A 20811-nucleotide genomic window follows, 5' to 3' on the forward strand; every position below is an offset into this window, starting at 1 on the left:
ACACAATATATAGTAGCGCATTAACCATTTTGAAAAACTGTGTTTCAATTTTCAAACTGTCTGAGCAAATGTGACCCAGTCGGAAGCGTGTGAAATCATGCCTTTGTGAAGATGTAGATGAAGCAGTCTTTAAGGGGATGAAGTTGATTCGGCACAAATACATGCTGTTATCAGGGGCATTAATAAAAGAAAAGGCTACGGAGTATGCATCTTTTCTGGGGCATAAAATTATTCCAAGCCAGTTCTGGAGGCTGGACAAATTTAAAGAGCACCATGGCTTGCTGCAAAATGTTTTTTCTGATGAAAGTGAAGTTGCAATCGAAGAAGACTATACCCATTGGAAAGTAACAGTTTTTTAAAAAAATTATGGAGGACTACGAGCCCAAGGCATATTCAGTGTTGATTAGTAATGGCCACATGGTGCAAGGAAGCCACCATGGCTAATGCTGCACCACCCAAAAAAAAAAAAAAATAATAGTAAAAAATATATATATAATAATAATAATAATAAAATAACAAAAATTATATAAAATAAAATAATAAGAATAAAAACAAATTAATAAAAAGAAGAAAAATTTAAGCAATAATAATAAAAATTAATAAGAGAAAAGGAAATGGACAACCTATACATTTCCCTCCTCCCTGAGGTAACTCTCCAGATGACCTTTAAGAATTTCCCCAAACTGTCAGCCTCTACTGCCCATGTAGGTAACTTATTCCAGTAATTTATAACGTGCTGGCTTGATTGTAGGAAGCTTAATTGCTTCCTGCAATCAAGTCTTAAACTCTCCACGTAACTTGAAATTATAGCCCCTAGTTCTAGAATCATTTATAACCATGAAAATTTCGTCCTTATTCATTTTGCTCATGCCTCTCAGAGCCTTAAACACTTCAATCAAGTCCCCTCTAAGGTGTCTAGTTTCTAAGCTCTGCAACCCACATTTCGAAGTCTTTCCTCATATGGATGCCCTTTTGCCGATGTCACCAAGCCAGTTAGCCATCTTTGACCCTTTCAAGAAGAATGATGTCTTTCTTTAGGTGCGGTCTCCATATTTGAACACAGTATTCCAAGTGTGGTCTAACAATAGCCTTATATAATGGGATTAAGACGTCCTTATCTCTACTAGCAATTGTTCGATAAATCATCAATAGGACATCATGGGCCCTCCTTGCAGCCAGTCTACAATGCTCGGAAAACTTCATGTCTGACTGTATCATAATACCCAAGTCCCTTTCCTCCACCATTGGCTTTAGTTCAACTCCGCCAAGTGTATAAGTTATTTTGGGGTTACTGTTCCCCAGATGCAATAACTTACACTTTGCTGGATTAAAGCATAGCTGCCATTTTTCTGACCATCTCTGAAGTCTATCTAGGTAATTCTGAAGTAGCCCTGCTTGGCGGCAATCATTAACAACTCTACCAATCTTTACATCATCTGCAAATTTAGACATCATGCCCTCTATCCCTTCATCAATATAATTTATGAAAATCAAAAACAACAGTAGTCCAAATACAACAGTAGTCCTTGGGAAATCTTACTTCTTACATCAACCCAATCTGAGGAATAACCATTTATCACAACCCTCTGCCTCCTGCCCTGAAGCCACCCTGCTATCCATCTAAGGAGTTTTCCTGTGATTCCAACCTGTTCCAGCTTATAAAGTAACTGCTCATGTGGGACTGAGTCAAATGCTTTGCTGAAATCCAAATAAACATCGAAATTATTCCCGAAGTCCAGCTCTTGAGTAACCCTGTCAAAATAGCCAACCAGCTTAGTTAAACATGATTTTCCCTTTACAAAACCATGCTGAGTATCCTTCAGAATTCCATTTCTATCTAAGTGATCCTGAATTCCACCCTTGATCATAGTCTCCATGATTTTCCCTACTACTGAAGTTAGACTAACCGGCCAGTAATTTCCCACTTCACACTCTTAGAACCACCCTTATGCATTGGAGATACATTAGCACTTTTCCAATCCAACGGAATCACTCCTGAATCCAGTGATGCTCTCATAATTAGCCTCAATGGTTCAATGCACTCACTTGCCGCCTCCCTTAAGATTATAGGGTAAATGCTATCAACCTCAGGAGCTTTACGGCCTGTAGGCTCGAAAGTTTTTTGATTAAATAAACATGTGAAATTTCAACATCATTAATTACATTTTTTTCAACTTCACTACCAGAATTTCTCATTGACGTGAAGGGTAGGGTTGTTAATGACAGTATGCTACTGCAACAGGCTCCAGAAAAGTTGGGCAGATGGGCTGAGAAGTGGCGACTGAAGTTTAACATTGACAAATGCAAAGTACTGCATATGGGTAGCAGTAACCCCCAGAGAAATGTACCAACTGTGTGGTACTACACTCAGGGTAGTGGAAAATGAAAAAGACCTGGGGGTAATTGTGCAGTCAATATAAAGTTTTCTGATATAAAGTGCAGACAGGCTGCCAGAGCAGCTCATGGGGTCTTGTCAATGATATACAGGAATACTGCTGGTAAGGATAAGGAGGTGAGTATTCCTTTGTATAATGGTCAGCACACCCCTTGAGTACTGCATACAGGTCTGGAGGCCTCAATTTAGGAAGGATGTGGAGTTGCTAGAACAAGTGCAGAGAAGGAAGAGATTAATGATGGGAACAAAGGAGTGCTTTTATCAAGAAATTCTTAGGTTCTGCAAATTGCAGGGTCTGGAGACTAGGCACTTGCTTCGTTATCTGATTGAGGCATATAAGGCCTTGAATGGTTTGGGCAAGCTCAATGCTGATGGGATTCTTCCTCTTGCTCAGATTACAAACCTGAGGGGGCATAAACTTTACTTAAGGAAAGACAGGTGTAGAATAGATGTACAGAAATTTGCCTTTAGCCAGCTGGTAGTTGATTGCTGGAACAAAGTTCCAACTGTTGTTGTGGAAGTTTATAGCTTAAATAAATTCAAGGAAGAACAGAACAAACTTTTGGAGCAAATGGATGGGTGAAATGGGAAGTGGTTTTTTTTTTTTTTTTTTGACTGATGCTGTATAAGCTTGCCTTCTTGCATCTTATGTCTCTACTAATGCTAATATCAAGTTGATTTAAAAATTTTGACTCCTATGAAGTTTCCCTTCCAACTGTTCTGATCAGTAAGAGACATTAAAATTCCCCACAATACACTCATACTTTTCCTTTGCTGTCTAATAACTTACACTATACAGATTCAATGACAGCATGTGTTAGTTCTGAATCTGGGAATATTCTTGTCACACATGGGCTTTTGACTAGTAACATGATCCATTCCTTCTCTTTTGTCTGTTCTTCCTAAATACATTATATATGTCACAATAAAACTCACTGTAAATTATTTCTGGGTGAGACCAGGTTTACATTGGACTAATTATGTCAACATTAGTTGTCCTAACAAGAAGTTCAATGCTCATTTTATTGATAACACTCCTGACATTGTTGAAGACATAGTTCAGACTCTTAATTATTTAAATTTGTTGCTCTAGCACTAGCTTCCTGTTCATTTAAAATATTGCTACTTTCAGCATATCTTTCCAATATCAGAAGACCTTTGGTTTTTGTAGCTTTGTACAAGAACCCTCAAGAGGTGTTCAGCATTACTTTGATCTCTATCATCAGTAGTGAATCCAAACTGGGTAAAACTAAAATTAGTTTTTTTCATTGAATTTTCTACTAAAACCAATTAATCATTTTTAAAATTTTTTAAGTTTTTTTTATTCTTGACAGTAAAAACCTTGAAATTGAATTGCATTATCAATATTTATGTTCCCAGCATCTGTGTAATGTACCTAACCCCCGCACAGTTGTCGGCTTTTATCCACAGATTCAAGTAAGTATCCCCACTCTGCTGTTTATACCTAATGGTCAAACACACATTGATGCATCAATGACATATCATACCATAAACTATAACCTCCTAATGAGGCTGAATTGTTATGAGTAAACATATTAAGGGCAAGTTGCTACAATGGATAAAAGGGTGGTAGAAGACAGAGGGTCGTAATCAATGGGTGCTGCTCTTCATGGACTAATGTTATTAGTGGAGTCCCACAGGGTTCGGTGTTTGGTCCACTGTTGTTTTGTATATTTATCAATGATACCGATGAAGGTATATCAGGCTTAGTGTCGAAGTTTGTATATGATACAAAGGTTGGCAGGGTTGTTTAATGACAGTAATGGCAGTGTGCTACTGCAATAGGATCTAGAAAATTTGGGCAGATGGGCTGAGAAGTGGCAACTGAAGTTTAACATTGACAAACGCAAAGTACTGCATATGGGTAGAAGAAACTGCAGAGAAATGTACAAACTGTGTGGTACTACACTTAAGGTGATAGAAAATGAAAAAGACCCGGGAGTAATTGTGCAGTAAGATATGAAGTTTTCTGAACAATGCAAACAGGCTGCCAGGGCAGGTCATGGGGTTTTGTCAATGGTATACAGGAATTTTGCCAGCAGGGAAAAGGAGGTGACTGTCCCTCTGTATAAAGCAATGGTCAGGCCACACCTTGAGTACTGCATACAGGTCTGGAGGCCTCATTTTAGGAAGGATGTAGATTTGCTTGAGCGTGTACGGAGAAGGGCAACAAGATTGGTGAGGGGAATGAAGGGATCCTCTTACCAAGAGAGGCTTAAGTTCTGCAAATTGCAGTGGCTGGAGATTAGGCACCTGCACGGTGATCTGATTGAGGTGTATAATGCCTTGAATGGGTTGAGCACGCTGAATTCTGAATGGGATTCTTCCACTTGTTCAGATTACGAACCTAAGGGGGCATAAATTAAAATTGAAGAAAGACAGAGGTAGAATAGATGTGTGGAAATTTGCCTTTAGGTAGCAGGTGGTTAATTACTGGAACAAACTTCCATCTGTCATTGTGGAAGTTGATAGGTTAAATAAATTTAAGGAGGAACTGAACAAACATTTAGAGGGAAATGTTTTGTAAATTTTTTTGGCTGATGCTGCATAAGCTCATACACTTGCTTTCTTGCATCACATGCTACTACTACATGATGCATGCTGCTAAATTTATCATTGTAATACAGAGAGATTCTTTACTAAAGCAGGAAACTGAACTCATACTGTATTGTGTGCAGTTTTGTTTTACCAGATGCTATAACTCACTCTACTGTATCTAATAAATATATAATTATTTCATTATATTTCATTATCAAAAAGTTTATCAAAAAGGAGATTCAGCAGAATGTACAAAGTGCCAAGCAATTCTCAATTAAAATCAAATACCACATAAAATGAAAATGTGCTGTGGAGCATTCAATCAATTTCTTGCATGTGTGTTTTCTTTTGTGCACAAAGTTACTGTTTATTGAAAGGATTAATCATAAATTTAATGGGGTATTCATTTTCTTCAATTGTACTCTGGGTACTTTCTAATTCTCTTAACTCTCAGCTGTTCGAAAGTGATGCCAAACTAGTCACTGGCTACACAAGTGTTGTATAACCAGCCAAAAAACAGTAATTTTAAAGGGCAGTTCTCACTAGGTTAAAAAGTTTACTAAATAAGTGATGGCACTAAAAGATAGAAATTTCTTTTTTTTTTGTTTCTGCATGGATTCTTAAAACAAATTCAATTACTGACATGAGTTCTGGATTGTTTTCTTAATATTGTCAGATTGTAAAATTATGATTTAAAAAAAAAAAAAAAAATTAAAATTCCAGAATTGTAAAGTTGCCTGTACTTATTTAGATGATATTTGAATACAAATACCATCCAAATTGTAAAAAGAAAATTTTATAAAAATGTTTATATTAAAACAAAATAGAATATAAATACAAAATCAAGTAGAATAATATAATTTTTTAATATAAACTTTTATGCAAAATGTTAATAACTATATATTTAATCAGAAGTACACACAGTCCCTCCACTGTCTTTTTTGGTAAATCTAAATCTTTTGATGAGTAAAGGTGCTGTTGTCACTATTGCTGTTTTACATCTTTCTGCATATCTGTTGGAATAGAGATGTTTTTTGAATTCCTTGTCAGAATTAGCAAATTTAATAAGAGTACAAGACAATTTTTGCCTTGTGTAATTTAATTTTTTCTTCTTTACTTTATTTTTATTCACTTCCCACATCACCTATAGATTTTCCTCCTTAAAATGCTGTTACTATTTCATTAAATTCTTACATCACCCAAATTAACTGTCACTACTGCACAACACATTTATTTTTTATTCCATCTACATAACGAACTACATCATAATTTAATAGCTTTTTTCATGAATTTTCTACTGCACTCTGCTTTACTTCATTCCAACTTATACTCCAGTTGTAAATAGCATATTTTATGTTATAATATTTAATATTCACCAATGTCTTTTTTCCTTGTTAGATACTTCACCAAGAAGGGAAAAAAAAAAAAAAATCTAAACACATTTCAATTGGTTTTAAGAAGACTGAGGTACAGAAAGATAAGAAAAGGCACTTTATATTACCAACATCCTTGGATAAAATTTCATCAGAAGGATGTATGGGAACATTATCTAACAATAAAAATGTCTTAATGTTTTCATTTGCATTTAATTTTTCTCTGAACAATTTTACTTCTTTCACAAAATGATTATGAAACCATTCTGTAGGAATTTTTGTACTGGATCATTAAGTTCTTGTGGGAAAACCTCCATAAGATTTTACTGTATAATTTTATGGCATTTTATGTATCTTTTTTGTTTGTTAATAGTATCAGCTTTAGAAGTCATGGGTAGTTAATCTAAGCACATAAATGAACCAAAAAAAAAAAAGTGTACTAACATATTATACAATTTTATAATATTTTTTACCTGGAAACATGCAGGCATCGCTCAGCTATTCCAAAGGGACAGAAAGGAAGAAATTTTTTTGCAGTGTTATCAATAGATTTGACTAGCTCCTCAACTAATACAAACTCTTCACTAGTAAAATTTGCTTCATTGCTAATGGCAAAAGTACACTCCTGTTGCCAGGGCTGATGCATAACAACTGATCGTAAATGAAGAGCAACTTTAGGAGACAAAATGTGAGGACAAAATGGGAATTCTATTAAGGAAACAGAAATGATATATTAAATTAGTTTTTGAATATAAATTTCTGATTCTTAAAAAAATAATAAATACAACAGCAACAATAAGAACTTAAACTTATCTTGATAATTATATCATATCTTACCAAGATTAAATTGTGTTTTGCTTAATGAAATTAACTATGGTACTAGGACTTACTGAAACTTAACTATGACAATAAGAAGAAAATCAAAAGCAATTAAAATAGTGTATAAAGTTCACATTAGTCCAATTATCTGGATGAATGAAATTAATATTTGGGTTGGAGCCAAGAAGCTAGGATAACTATGGCTTTTTGGAATTTACTCCACTGTTAACCAGTGTGTGTGTGTGCACGTGTGTCTGTGCACGCGTGTCTGTGTGTGTGTGCATGAATCAATGGGCGGGGTAGGCAGATGTGTGGAGAGAATGAGGGATAAAAAAAAAAGGGATATTGCCTGCATCTAAAATAATGTGCCAAGTGTGTAATATTGGTTAGTACATTTACAAACTTGATACACCATAAGTCCCATATTTTGGAAATATCTATAGAAATGTGCACATTCAATAAGTTGCTAGCAAATTGCAGTATCTTTTTAAAAGATATTATGAATAAGGATTTAAATATATCAAGTTTGTACTTAAATTTTGATTATAAATAATATTGGGAATTCTTAAAGATGAATTATGTGAAGCTGAGCTTGAATGGTTTGACAGCTCTATGCAGATTCTCATCTATGGTAATTTAAGTAGGAATTTCAAGACCTGGTGTACTGCTTAAGTATTTTTTATTATTAGTATTAGAATGGCTAAATGATGCAAGGAAGTATACTTTTCTGAATCTGTCAAAAAAAAAATAAAAATATATAACAAAAATTCATAATCATTCATACTATTATTCACAGTTGTCAAGGAACAAATGATTTGTGAATTTTTTTATATACATATACACCCACTCCCCAACTTATGCAATACTTGATTTGCGTAAATTTGACTTTATGTAAATTTTTGTTGGCCAGTGCAAACTTAAAAAAATCGTGGAAACGTATTTTGCATCACATAGGAATAAATGGAGGTATCATGAAAATATCATAATGTGAACCCAATAACACATTGTTTTTTTGGTAATTCGCTCCAAGACCTTGGAAGTTGAAATTTTCACTATATAACTCAGCTATTTATCTCTCTAAAAGATCATTTTTATAATGGAAATTATAAAAATGACCTACACTTTTATTGTTATCATATATTCTGTTATAAGAATTAATTTTGAATGCCTTTGTGATATTTTTCTAAAACACATTTCTGGAGGTCACTACAATAAAACAATAAAAACAATTTGCACTTTCCAGTTTATTGGGCTTTTCTGTTAGTGCATTTAATTATAAACAAGTAATAAACTCGATATTATTATATTTGCAATAATCCCGATAACTGGAATTGTGTGGGTTTTTACATTATTATGGTGAAATGTGTTCCCCTTCACTGAAATCTTCAATCATATAAAAAACAAATAAATTTTCAGCATCTTCTCTTCATTCCTATTTTCTTATTACAATGGTGAAGGGAAAGAGGCAAATGGAAAGTGCCAGTGCTGACAGCGCTAGGAAACAAAACAAAATTGATTTAGAAATGAAGATGATTAATTAAGAAGTACGAGCCAGGACAAAGTTTGTCATCTATTGCACGGAATTAGGTCTCACTGCTTCAACAGTGAATACTATTTTAAGGGACAGTGCACGTATAAAAGAACATGTTAAAGGATCAACATATTTCACACTGGGGCCAGTCCACCCCAACAGTGATCACAAAACAGCGTTCAGGTGCTATATCGAAAATGGAAAAGCTATTAATAATACGGATGGAAAATCAGATTCAGAAGCAAGTGCCCCTGAATCTAACGGCCATTCAAGCAAGTATTTATGAAGATAAAGATAAGTATGGGGGAACCCCAAGCCAAGTTCGTGGCAAGCAACGGGTGGTTTAATAGGTCCAAGCATGCATCACACTGGTTTCCAAAACATTAAAGTATGCGGTGAAGTCACCAGTGCTGATTCTGCAGCTGCAGAGAAATTTTATGATGTGTTGGAAAAAAACCCCTTCTTAATCTCCCTCAACTCTCAATGGCCCTCAACTTCCGCAGCAGTGTGCTTATCAGCTGGAGAGTTAATTCTGGAAATGATGCTCAAAAGATAAAACTTGCTGATGTTATGCCCGTCTCCTCTCTCTTTTGTAACTTTATAATTTTGAAATTTTTGTAATTTTGTATACTTTTATAATTTTTCCTGTGCATGAGATAAAAAAAATTGAATAATTCTATTTACATGTTTGTTGAACAATTCTTTTTTGCTTCTATCAAATTCAGCGTGCACAGTTACGAGAGCAAAATTTCCCTAAATGCTTATTTAGGGAAATTCCGACTTACACAGCGTTCTACGGAACACAACCCTTACGTTATTCGGGAAGTGGCTGTATATATATTTTTTTGTTTGTTTGTTTGTTTGTTTTCATCTCCCCAGGAGTGAAAATATACTTTCCCAATTCCTTTTACTGATGCTCTTCAGGATTCTATACACCTCAATTAGGTCCTTCTCATCCATGCAAGATGCATAGTTACCAAGCTTTGTCTGCATCTTATAAACTACTCTTGATATGGACAAGAATTACTGCCCCATGCCTACCTGGCTGCCCTTCTTTGAACCTTTTCTAGAAGCTCTATCTTCTTTTAAAGTGTAGTCTCCAGACCTGAATACAATATTCCAAATACAATCTCATCTTTGACAAACAATCAATTTGTGACTTTAAGATCATGATGCTAACTTAGGTCAATCGTTCAATACAACCAATACAACTCTACATCACATTTCTCAAACATTCACCACTATACTGATCAGCTTTGCTGGATACAGTGGGATTGGCATAGTCTGGTTTGAGACCACCCTCACGCTTTGCTGGGTGGCTGCATGGCAGAAGTTTGTGATTAATAGATATTCTTCAGATTGGTGTAAAGTCAGAAGTGGAAGTCCCCCAGGGATTGGTTCTTGGACTGCTGTTGTTTCTGATTTTCATAAATGACATCAACAATGGGATAGAAGGCTTGACGTCAAAATTTGCAGATGATGTAAAGGTTGGAAGAGTAGTTAATGATCATGTACCAAGCGGTACTCCTTAGGATGACTTGAAGAGACTGCAAGAATGATCAGAAAAGTGGCATATATTTTAATGCAGCAAAATACAAGCTAGTAACTCCAAAATAAATTATATACTTGGTGTTAAATTAAAAATGGTAGAGGAAGAAAGGATCTGGGAGTTAAAATATGGGCAGATATAAAGTTTTCTGAGCAGTGTAAACAGGCAGCCAGGAAAGCCTGTAGTGTCCTATCAATGATTTATTAAACATTATCTTGTACAGATATGGAGGTCATAGTCCCACTGTATAAGACAATTGTAAGACCACATTTGGAATACTGTGTTCAAGTATGGAGACCATCTGAAAAAAGACATTGAGATTCTTTAAAGGGTTCAAAGACGTGCAACTTGCATGGTGAGATTGGCAAAATGGTGAACCATATGAGGAAAGACTCCAATTATGTGGACTACAGAGCTTGGTATTCAGGCAACTCAGAAGTGACCTGACTGAGGTTAATAAGGCTATAAGAGGGGTTAATAAAATGAATGAAAGCAGAACTTTCACTGTGATAGAGAATTCCAGAACTTGGGGGGGGGGGGGGGGCATAAATTCAAATTACAGAGGAAGAGGTTGCCTTTGCAAGTATTTGAGGCTGACAGTTTGAATAAATTCAAAGGTCAACTGGATAGTTACCTATGTAAGGGGAAAAGCAAATATATTTTTTTTTCTCTAGCCAGTGCAGCAAAAGCCTGTGGCTTCCTTGCACTATATAGCTATTACACGTGCATGCACACATGCACGTGCGCGCGTGTGCAAAAGCAGTACCTTTATGATAATGCAGAATGGGGTTGCCAAAGGCTGGCAGGAACTGCTTAGCAAATAAATAAATAACCATTGTGTTATACAAAGAGAAAACAATATCTTTCTTTTTACTTAAAAATCTACGACAAAAATCTCTTTAGGCAACTGACTGAACAAATAAGTCTGATTGCACCATTATGGAAAACTACTGCTTAAATTTTATAGATAAGTAATTCCAGACTAGAATTATGTCATGCAGAAACAGTTTATTGAATTATCTGGATGGATGACTGATATTTATTCCAGCATGCCAGGAAAATATAGTTGGATGGAGGGAGGGAAGGGGGCTCTAATATTCTTGATCCAATTCTCGCCGAGAATCCAAACTGCATCAGAAATTTGACAGTACTGGACAAGTAGTGTTCAAAGTGATTTGTGTTCAAAGGAAAAGTTCAGTGGCTTCAGCTTCAAGAGAAGAGACTGTGGATTGAGGTACTGTATAGGTTTACATGTACACAGGCAACCCCCGTATAACACGGTACTTCTACAACACTGTTTCGCTCTAACATGATTGATAGATAAAGTGTAGCAATCTTTGCACAACACGGTACGCATATAACAGTTTCGCTCTAATATGATTAGAGAATTGTGGTAACCTCGCATAATATGGTATTTTTGAGCTTTTGTGCGGGGAAAAACTCTGATATTGTGTAATTTGTAATTTTCAATATTTCCATTCTTTTTTGTGAATCCTGCTTTTGGCTCGCTAATTGTTATGCAAAAAAAAAAAAAAAAAAAAAAAAAAAACAGAAAAGTCTAGATCCAAGTTTTATTACTATTGGATAACGTGCCAGGCCATCCAAAAAAATTAAGTCATTGAAACGAAGTAATGTTCCTACCACCTAGTACAACTTTAATTTGATCAAGGCATTATATATATATATATCCTTGACACTCACATTACATTAGAAAATCGTTACAATGGATTTTGTAAAAAATTGATTCCGAATTAAATTGATAGAAAATTGAAGTGATGGAAGCATGGAAATATTTTTTAATTGTGGACTGTATCGGAATCATAGCTTTATCGCTCCAAAAAGTAAAACTGTCAACATTAAATGTGTGTTGGAAAAATGTATGACCAGACCATATTCCTGAATGTTCATTCAGGAAATATGGTCGAACCGACAGAAAACGGAATCTGTGCAATAGTAGAACTTGCTAAGTCGGTGGGAGGGAAAGGTTTTCATGATATGACTGCTGAAGCCCTAGTGGGTAGCACACAGAATTGCTGTCATCCCCACACACTGGGTGGAAAAGACCTATGTTCGAATTCTGTCGATGACGGGAGGATTTAAGGGTCTTTTTCACAACATGGCTGAGTTAGTCAGTCTCAGGCGAAGGTAGCATGGTTTTTTCTCCCGGAAACTGGGTTTTTCATCCAGAAAAAAAGAAAATAGACCTCAGAACACAAGCAATTTGAACACAGAGCAACATAGGTTTAGTCGCCGATGCTCCTTAAAAAAAAAAAAAAAAAAAGATATGATTACTGAAGACGTTCAAGAATTACTGGTAGAAAAAGAGGTTGGCAAAGTAGATTTGGTGGAAATGGCACTGGAGACAAATCAAATCAATTCAGAGGATGAAAATTTATTTATTTATATTACGTGCATACGCAGATGAACATTCTGGACTTCCAAATTTTACACTAAAAGTATATGGAAAGGCATAAAGTTAGCTGAGCAATTAGAATCTTATTTTTTGAATTCAGATTCTTCCACTGAAAGGAACCCAAAGTTCAAAAGAGAGCTGCAAAAATGCTTAGTTCCACACAACAAAATTACAAAGATCTATCAAGAAAAAGCAAACAAATCCAGTTTAATGATTTTTTAAAGAGAGCAGAAGATAGACAAAATCTAGAATGGTGTATTTTTGCCAGTTTTGTTAACAAAATGGTGTAGTTTTGCTAGCTGTCGGAATGTAACCCTCTTTTTTGTACTGGCCCTTAGTCCCGTATAACACAGTTTCGCACTACATGAGATATTATAGGAATCAAACTACTGTGTTATACGGGGGGGGGGGGGGTACCTGTATTATAAGCACATATGGTGTAAAATCACAAACAGGGTAAGATGGACAAAAGCTGAACATTAAAAATCATTTGAAAAGAGCGCTAACAAGGATAGAAAGTTTATTGATATGTGAATACTAAAAAAGAAGAGAATAAATCAGATAGATGTCTTATTTGATTGAAGCATAATCATAAAAGTTATTGAAGCTGAGGAAAGGTAAAGCTCCAGTAGCGGTTGACAAAGCCTCTTATAATAAAAAATGCTGCATATGAGTGCAGCAGTCTATTGGGAATATTAATGAGGTCATCATTAGATTCGGGAACATAATGGAAAAAGTAAATACACAGGCTGTGTTAGGGTAACCAAGAATAAGAACATGTATACTTGCATGCACACCAATGCTAGGAGTATAGTAAATAAATTTGATGAATTTGAAGTGTTAGTATTAGCAGAGGCATATGATGCAAGAAAGCAAGCTTATGCAGCATCAGCCAAAAAAAAAAAAAAAAACACACTTCCACTTCACTCCTCTGATCGTTCGAAATACCTGTCCAGTGAGCCTTAAATTTATTTAAGCTATAAACTTCCACAACAAGGGATGAAAGACTGTTCCACCAACCAACCAACTACCCACTGGCTAAAGGCAAATTTCAACACATCTATCCTACTTTCTTTCCTCAAATTGAATTTATTTGTCTTTCCTCAATTTGAATTAGTAGTAGTAGTAGTGGCATGTGATGCAAGAAAGCAAATGTATGAGCTTATGCAGCATCAGCCAAAAAAAAAAAAAAAAAAAAAAAACACACCATTCCCTCCAAATGCCTGTCCAGTTCCTCCTTAAATTTATTTAACCTGTCAACTTCCACAATGACAGATGGAAGTTTGTTCCAGCAATTAACCACCCGCTGGCTAAAGGCAAATTTCCGCACATCTATTCTACATCTGTCTTTTCTTAATTTGAATTTATGCCCCCTTAGGTTCATAATCTGAACAAGTGGAAGGATCCCATCAGAATTCAGCGTGCTCAACCCATTCAAGGCCTTATATACCTCAATCAGATCACCGCGCAGTTGCCTAGTCTCCAGCCACTGCAATTTGCAGAACTTAAGCCTCTCTTGGTAAGAGGATCCCTTCATTCCCCTCACCAATCTTGTTGCCCTTCTCTGTACACGCTCAAGTAAATCTACATCCTTCCTAAAATGAGGCTTCCAGACCTGTACGCAGTACTCAAGGCGTGGCCTGACCATTGCCTTGTACAGAGGGATAATCACCTCCTTTTCCCTGCTAGCAAAATTCCTATATATCATTGAAAAAACCCCATGACCTGCCCTGGCAGCCTGTCTACATTGCTCAGAGAACTTCATATCTGACTGAACAATTACTTCCAGGTCTTTTTCATTTTCTACCACCTTAAGTGTAGTACCACACAGTTGGTACGTTTCTCTGGGGTTACTTCTACCCATATGCAGTACTTTGCATTTGTCAAGGTTAAACTTCAGTTGCCACTTCTTAGCCCATCTGCCCAAATTATCTAGATCCTGCTGCAGTAGCACACTGCCATTACTGTCATTAACAACCCTGCCAACCTTTGTATCATCTGCAAACTTCGACATTAAGCCTGATATACCTTCATCAATATCATTGATAAATGTACAAAACAACAGTGGACCTAACACCGAACCCTGTGGGACTCCACTAATAACATTAGTCCAAGAAGAGCAGCACCCATTGATTACCACCCTCTGTCTTCTCCCACTTACCCATCCTTTTATCCATTGTAGCAACTTACCCTTAATACCATTCTGCTCCAATTTGTACAATAGTCTTCCATGCGCAACAGTGTCAAAAGCTTTCCTGAAATCCAAATATATGATATCAAAATTATTTTTTGCATCCAGTTCCTTTGTAACCACATCATAATATCCTATCAAATTTGTCAGACAAGACTTTCCCTTAACAAACCCATGCTGTGTCTGAATTATTGCTGCAGTCTTGTCTAGATGATCCTGCAATGCATCTTTAACCAGCGACTCCATTATTTTACACGGAACAGAAGTTAAACTAACTGGTCTGTAATTACTGGTGTCACCCTTCGATCCCCCTTTGTGAATTGGGGATACATTTGCACATCTCCAGTCCGTGGGAACCTCCCCTGAGTCCAAGGATGGTCTCATAATTATGGCTAAGGGTTTGCTTAGTTGCTTTGCCGCCTCCTTTAATATAACTGGATAGATCCCATCCACCCCAGGTGCTTTTCTTACGTTTAACTTCAACAATTTCTCTTCCACTTTGCTCTCAGTTATTACAAGATCATTAAGCACCCTGCTACTATTTGATAACCTTCTGCCATTTTCAAACCTTAATAACTCCTCATGTGTGAATGTAGATGCAAAATACTCATTCAGTTTGTTTGCTATCTGAGCAGGATCATCAACAGTCGAACCATCGATGTCAAGTGGACCAATCAGATTCATCTCCTTCCTTTTAGAGTTTATATAAGTAAAGAAATCCTTGCTGTTTTTCTTAGCATCTTTTGCCAAGGATTTCACGTAATCTGCCTTCGACTGCCGAACCTCCTTTGTGACCTGATTACAGATTAACTTATATCTGCCATAGGCTTCTGAGTCGCTTGATAATTTATATGCATCCCATGCATTTTTCTTCTCTGTCACGAGTCTCATTAGTTCATTTGATAACCATTTAGGCCTAAACCTTGAACAATATTTCTTAATAGGTATGAAACTTTTAGTTTGTTTTGTTTTGTTATTTGGTTTTTTAGGAGCATTAGCAGCTAAGGCCATATTGCTCTGAGGGGATATGCGGTGGTCATTTCCTGACCTTTCCGCATCCTCCGTATTTGGTGGGCAAGGGCTCGAACCCCGGTCTAATCAAGAAGCGTGTGCTACGCACTGCTGCTCCTGCCCACCTGGCTACGGAGGCGCCGAAACTTTTAGTAGCTTCCACGATTAATTCCTTGAATGCTTCCCACTTAGAATTTACTGTTGGTAACATCGTCAGTTGATCCCACTGTACAGAATTTAAAAACTGTCAGAGACCACTGTACTCGCCTTTACGGAAGCAAAAACCCTTTCCTTTACCCCTGATGGTAATTAAATCTTTAAGTAAATCCCACAGCAGTACACTGTGATCACTGCCACCTAGTGGTTCTTTTATCTGCAAATTCCTAATACAAGAATGATCACTGCTGATAACCAGATCAAGAGTATTACTTTCTCTGGTTGCCTCTCGAACATGCTGCTGCAGAAAACAATCATCCAATAAATCCACAAAAGTCTGACTAGTGTGTGAGTGCCCAACCCACAAGTTCCAGTCAACATCTGGGAAGTTAAAATCCCCCATTATAAGACATTCCGATTTACTAGCCCACTCTATTTCTCTGTACAATTGTTCATTGTACTAATTTGAGTTATTAGGCCTATAACACACTCCTACTCTAATTTTTGCTTTCGCAGTGCTTATGTCACACCAAACTGACTCAACAGTGCACTGTTCATCTATATCAACTGGATGCACTTCTTTTGATTTTATGTTTTTCTTTATTAACAGCATAACACCTCCTCCCTTCCTATCCTGTCTATCCTTTCTGTACACATTGTACTCCCCAAATTCCAGTTCGGCATTCCTTATATCTGTGTGACACCACGTCTCTGATATCCCAACAATATCCGCCTTTGATGTCTTGACCAACACTTCAAATTCATCAAATTTATTTACTATACTTCTAGCATTGGTATACATGCAAGTATACATGCACCTATTCCTATTCCTAGCCACTCTAACACATCCCATATACCCACCTGTTTCACGATGACTGACATCTGTCCCTGAAACCCCCAACACCCCTCGCTCCAGGTCGCTACTTATTCTAATAGAAGCAGTGCAAGAATCTCTTTCACCTCTGCCAGTGGCTACTGTCAATCTATTGGTCTTTGTCTCCCTCCAAGCTAGCAGTTTTCCGACCCACCTAACACTGCCTCGATAGCATCAGCAAATATTCTTGCACCCTTTCTATTTAAGTGTATCCCATCCCTGTAGAAGCAATCTCTCCTGTTAACAAGTACAGTCCAGGCTGAAAAAAATTCTACCCCTTGAGCCTTGCACAATCTTTCCAGGGCCGAATTGATCGACAAGGCTCTCATCATATACTCCCTCCTATCGTGTCTGGGCAGAATTGCAGACACTTTCAAATTCAACCCTAATTCACGGCTTTTTTTCATCAGTGACCTGTACTTGTTAAGTAATTCTGCCGGTCTCCTACTCTTAATATCATTAGTGCCAACGTGTACAACTATATCACGTTTTGTGCCCTTAAAAGATGATATCTGCTCTACAACGTCATCAACCTTTGCCCCTGGCAGACATACCCTGTTCCTGTTCCATCTATCCTTTCTACAAAGGATGTTTCCCGTTTCCCTGACAATAGAGTCACCAACAACTACTAGTTCCTTTGGGACCAGCGCAATCTGCCTTGGGGGTTGCCGCTGTGTTGCGTGATGACCAAGTGCAAGCTCTGGCGTTGATGTGAGCAGCTGAGAGCCTGATGGGCCCCTCAATTTAGATCTTTCGAGGGCATCTCAGGTGATTATTCTGAGCAAGAGGAAGAATCCCATCAGAATTGAGCATGCTCAAACCATTCAAGGCTTTACACACCTCAGTCAGATCACCTCGCAGGTGCCTAGTCTCCAGACACTGTAATTTGCAAAACTTAAGATCTTTCTTCATAAGAGCAACCCTTTGTTCCATTCACTAATCTTGTTGCCCTTCTCTGTACTCGTTCGAGCAGCTCTACATCCTTCTTGAAATGAGGGCTCCAGACCTGTATACAGTACTCAAGGTGTGGCCTGACCATTGCCTTATACAAGGTAATAATCACCTCCTTACCCCTGCTAGAAAAATTCCTGTATATCATTGACAAGACACCATGAGCCACTCTTGCAGCCCGTCTGCACTGTTCAGAGAACTTCATATCTGCCTGCACAATTAACCCCAGGTCCTTTTCATTCTCTACCACTGTCAGTGTAGTACCACAGAGTTGATACGTTGCTCTGGGGTTGCTGTTTCCCATATGTAGTTAATCAAGCCATCAAATTTGATGGCTTGTTAATCAAGCCATCAAAAGCAGATATTGCTGGGATGACAGCACAGATAGGACAGACAGGGTAGGAAGAGAGGAATGGTTATGCTGTTAGTTAAGAAACACATAATATCTGAGGCAATGCGTCCAGTTGACATGGGTGAAAAGCAAAAATAAGCAGGAGCGTGTAGTAGTAGTAGTGGCATGCGATGCAAGAAAGAAAGTGTATGAGCAAGAAAGAAAGAAAGAAAGAAATTTCATGAATTTGAAGTGTTAATCAAGCCACATTATGCAACATCAGCCAAAAAAAAAAAAAAATAATAATTACAAAACAATTCCCTCTAAATGTTTGTCCAGTTCCTCCTTAAATTTATTTATTCTATTAAATTCCACAATGACAGATGGAAGTTTGTTCCAGCAATTAACCACCTGCTGGCTAAAGGCAAATTTCTGCATATCTATTCTACATCTGTCTTTTCTTAATTTGAATTTATGCCCCCTTAAGTTCGTAATCTGAACAAGTGGAAGGATCCCATCAGAATTCAGCGTGCTCAACCTATTCAAGGCCTTATACACCTCAATCAGATCACCACACAGTTGCCTAATCTCCAGAAACTGCAATTTGCAGAACTTAAGCCTTTCTTCGTAAGAGCACCCCTTCATTTCCCCCTCACCAATCTTGTTGCCCTTCTCTGTACACGCTCAAGCAAATCTACAAACTTCCTAAAATTAGGCCTCCAGACCTGTACGCAGTACTCAAGGCATGGCCTGACCATTGCCTTATACAGAGGGAGAATCACCTCCTTTTCCCTGATAGCAAAATTCCTGTATATCATTGACAAAACCCCATGATCTGCCCTGGCAGCCTGTTTGCATTGCTCAGAAAACTTCATATCTGACTGCACAATTACTCCCAGGTCTTTTTCATTTTCTACCACCTTAAGTGTAGTACCACACAGTTTATACATTTCTCTGGGGTTGCTTCTACCTATATGCAGTACTTTGCATTTGTCAATGCAAAGTACTGCATATGCGTAGAAGTTAAACTTCAGTTGCCCCTTCTCAGCCCATCTGCCCAAATTTTCTAGATCCTGTTGCAGTAGCACACTGCCATTACTGTCATTAACAACCCTGCGAACCTTTGTATCACCTGCAAAGTTCGACACTAAGGCTGATACACCTTCATCAATATCATTGATAAATATACAAAACAACAGTGGACCCAACACCGAACCCTGTGGGACCCCACTAATAACATTAGTCCACAAAGAGCAGCACCCATTGATTACCACCCTCTGTCTTCTCCCACTCAACCATACTTTTATCCATTGTATCAACTTACCCTTAATACCATTCTGCTCCAATTTGTACAGTAGTCTTCCGTGCGCAACAGTGTCAAAAGATTTCCTGAAATCCAAGTACAGTCAGTCCTCATATAGCACGATAGTTGTGTTCCTAGAAATTATCGTGCAATGCAAAATTGTGCAATATAAATAACAGGCCCTATGGGAAAAATATGATTAGGTGCCGACCACCCAAGATTGAACACACATTTGTAACCAAAACATTACCAAACAAAATAAATAATCGTAATAAAATATGTAAGTATTTTATTACGACTATTACATAATAAAATATTGCTAATGCTTTTGCTTCTATCGTAAGCAAACTTGTTTTTTTTGTTTGATTTTATATCCAAACAGATGACAGCCGTTCCATCTCTTCCAATTCTTTGTGTCTTGATCTAATGGATTTTAATTACACTTTTGAGTTGTTCCTGCTCTGAAAGTTTTTATTTTCTCTGCATTCTTTCTAATTCTCGGCATTACGTCAATTAAGACCATGTGATATTACACGTGCAATATCACATGGTCTTAATTTCGCTCAAAGTGTTTCAAATTTTCATACTTTTTTTTCTATCAACAGAGGCGGACTGGCCATAAGCCTTACCAGGGAAACCCTGGTGGGCTGGAGGCCAGAAGAGGATGGAGGCCGGTGTGATTTTGGCCATAAACGCTAGTATGAGGCCGCTACAAATTTTCCCGGGTAAGAATTTTTGACCTAGTCCGCCTCTGTTTATCGATATTGCTTTTCTTTTTCTCTCTGAATCTGTAGTGTCTTCACCAGGACGCTTCCTTTTCACACATTTTAAGTATTTTACTCATTTTTAGGGAATAAAGCACAATTACAAAATGAGGAGGCACGCTTGATAAACATAAATAAAGGATAGATCTCATCTACCCAGGTGCCTTTCTTATGTTTAACTTCAATAATTTCTCCTCCACTTTGCTCTCAGTTATTACAAAATCATTAAGCACCCTACTACAATTTGATAACCTTAATAACTCATGTGTGAATGTAGATGCAAAATACTCATTCAGTTTGTTTCATTCATTTCAATCAATCATTCAGTTTTTCGACTGTTGATAATCCTGAGCAGGATTATCAACAGTCGAACCATCGATACCAAGTGGACCAATCAGATTCATCTCCTTCCTTTTAGAGTTTATATAAGTAAAGAAATCCTTGCTGTTTTTCTTAACATCCTTTAGTGTTATAGGCTTAATGACTAATGAGTACAGTGAACAACTGTACAGAAAAATAGAGAGGGCTAGTAACCAGAATGTCTTATAATGGGGATTTTAACTTTACAGATATTGACTGGAACTTGTGGAT

At 37.2% G+C, this 20811-nt stretch overlaps 1 protein-coding gene across 1 annotated transcript in view; it reads right to left on the reverse strand.

Annotated features, from left to right (window-relative positions):
- Positions 1 to 20811, reverse strand: part of LOC150089619 (WD repeat-containing protein 11-like) — a 334891-nt gene that overhangs the window by 125697 nt on the left and 188383 nt on the right. The window contains exon 18 of the mRNA XM_090390050.1: positions 6801 to 7035. Coding sequence (XP_090246176.1) covers positions 6801 to 7035 — 235 coding nt within the window. The remainder of the gene's footprint in view (positions 1 to 6800; positions 7036 to 20811) is intronic.

This window comes from Mastigoproctus giganteus, chromosome 2, assembly GCF_048544385.1.
Source record: "Mastigoproctus giganteus isolate SK-2022 chromosome 2, ASM4854438v1, whole genome shotgun sequence".
In the NCBI taxonomy this organism is placed as follows: domain Eukaryota; kingdom Metazoa; phylum Arthropoda; class Arachnida; order Uropygi; family Thelyphonidae; genus Mastigoproctus; species Mastigoproctus giganteus.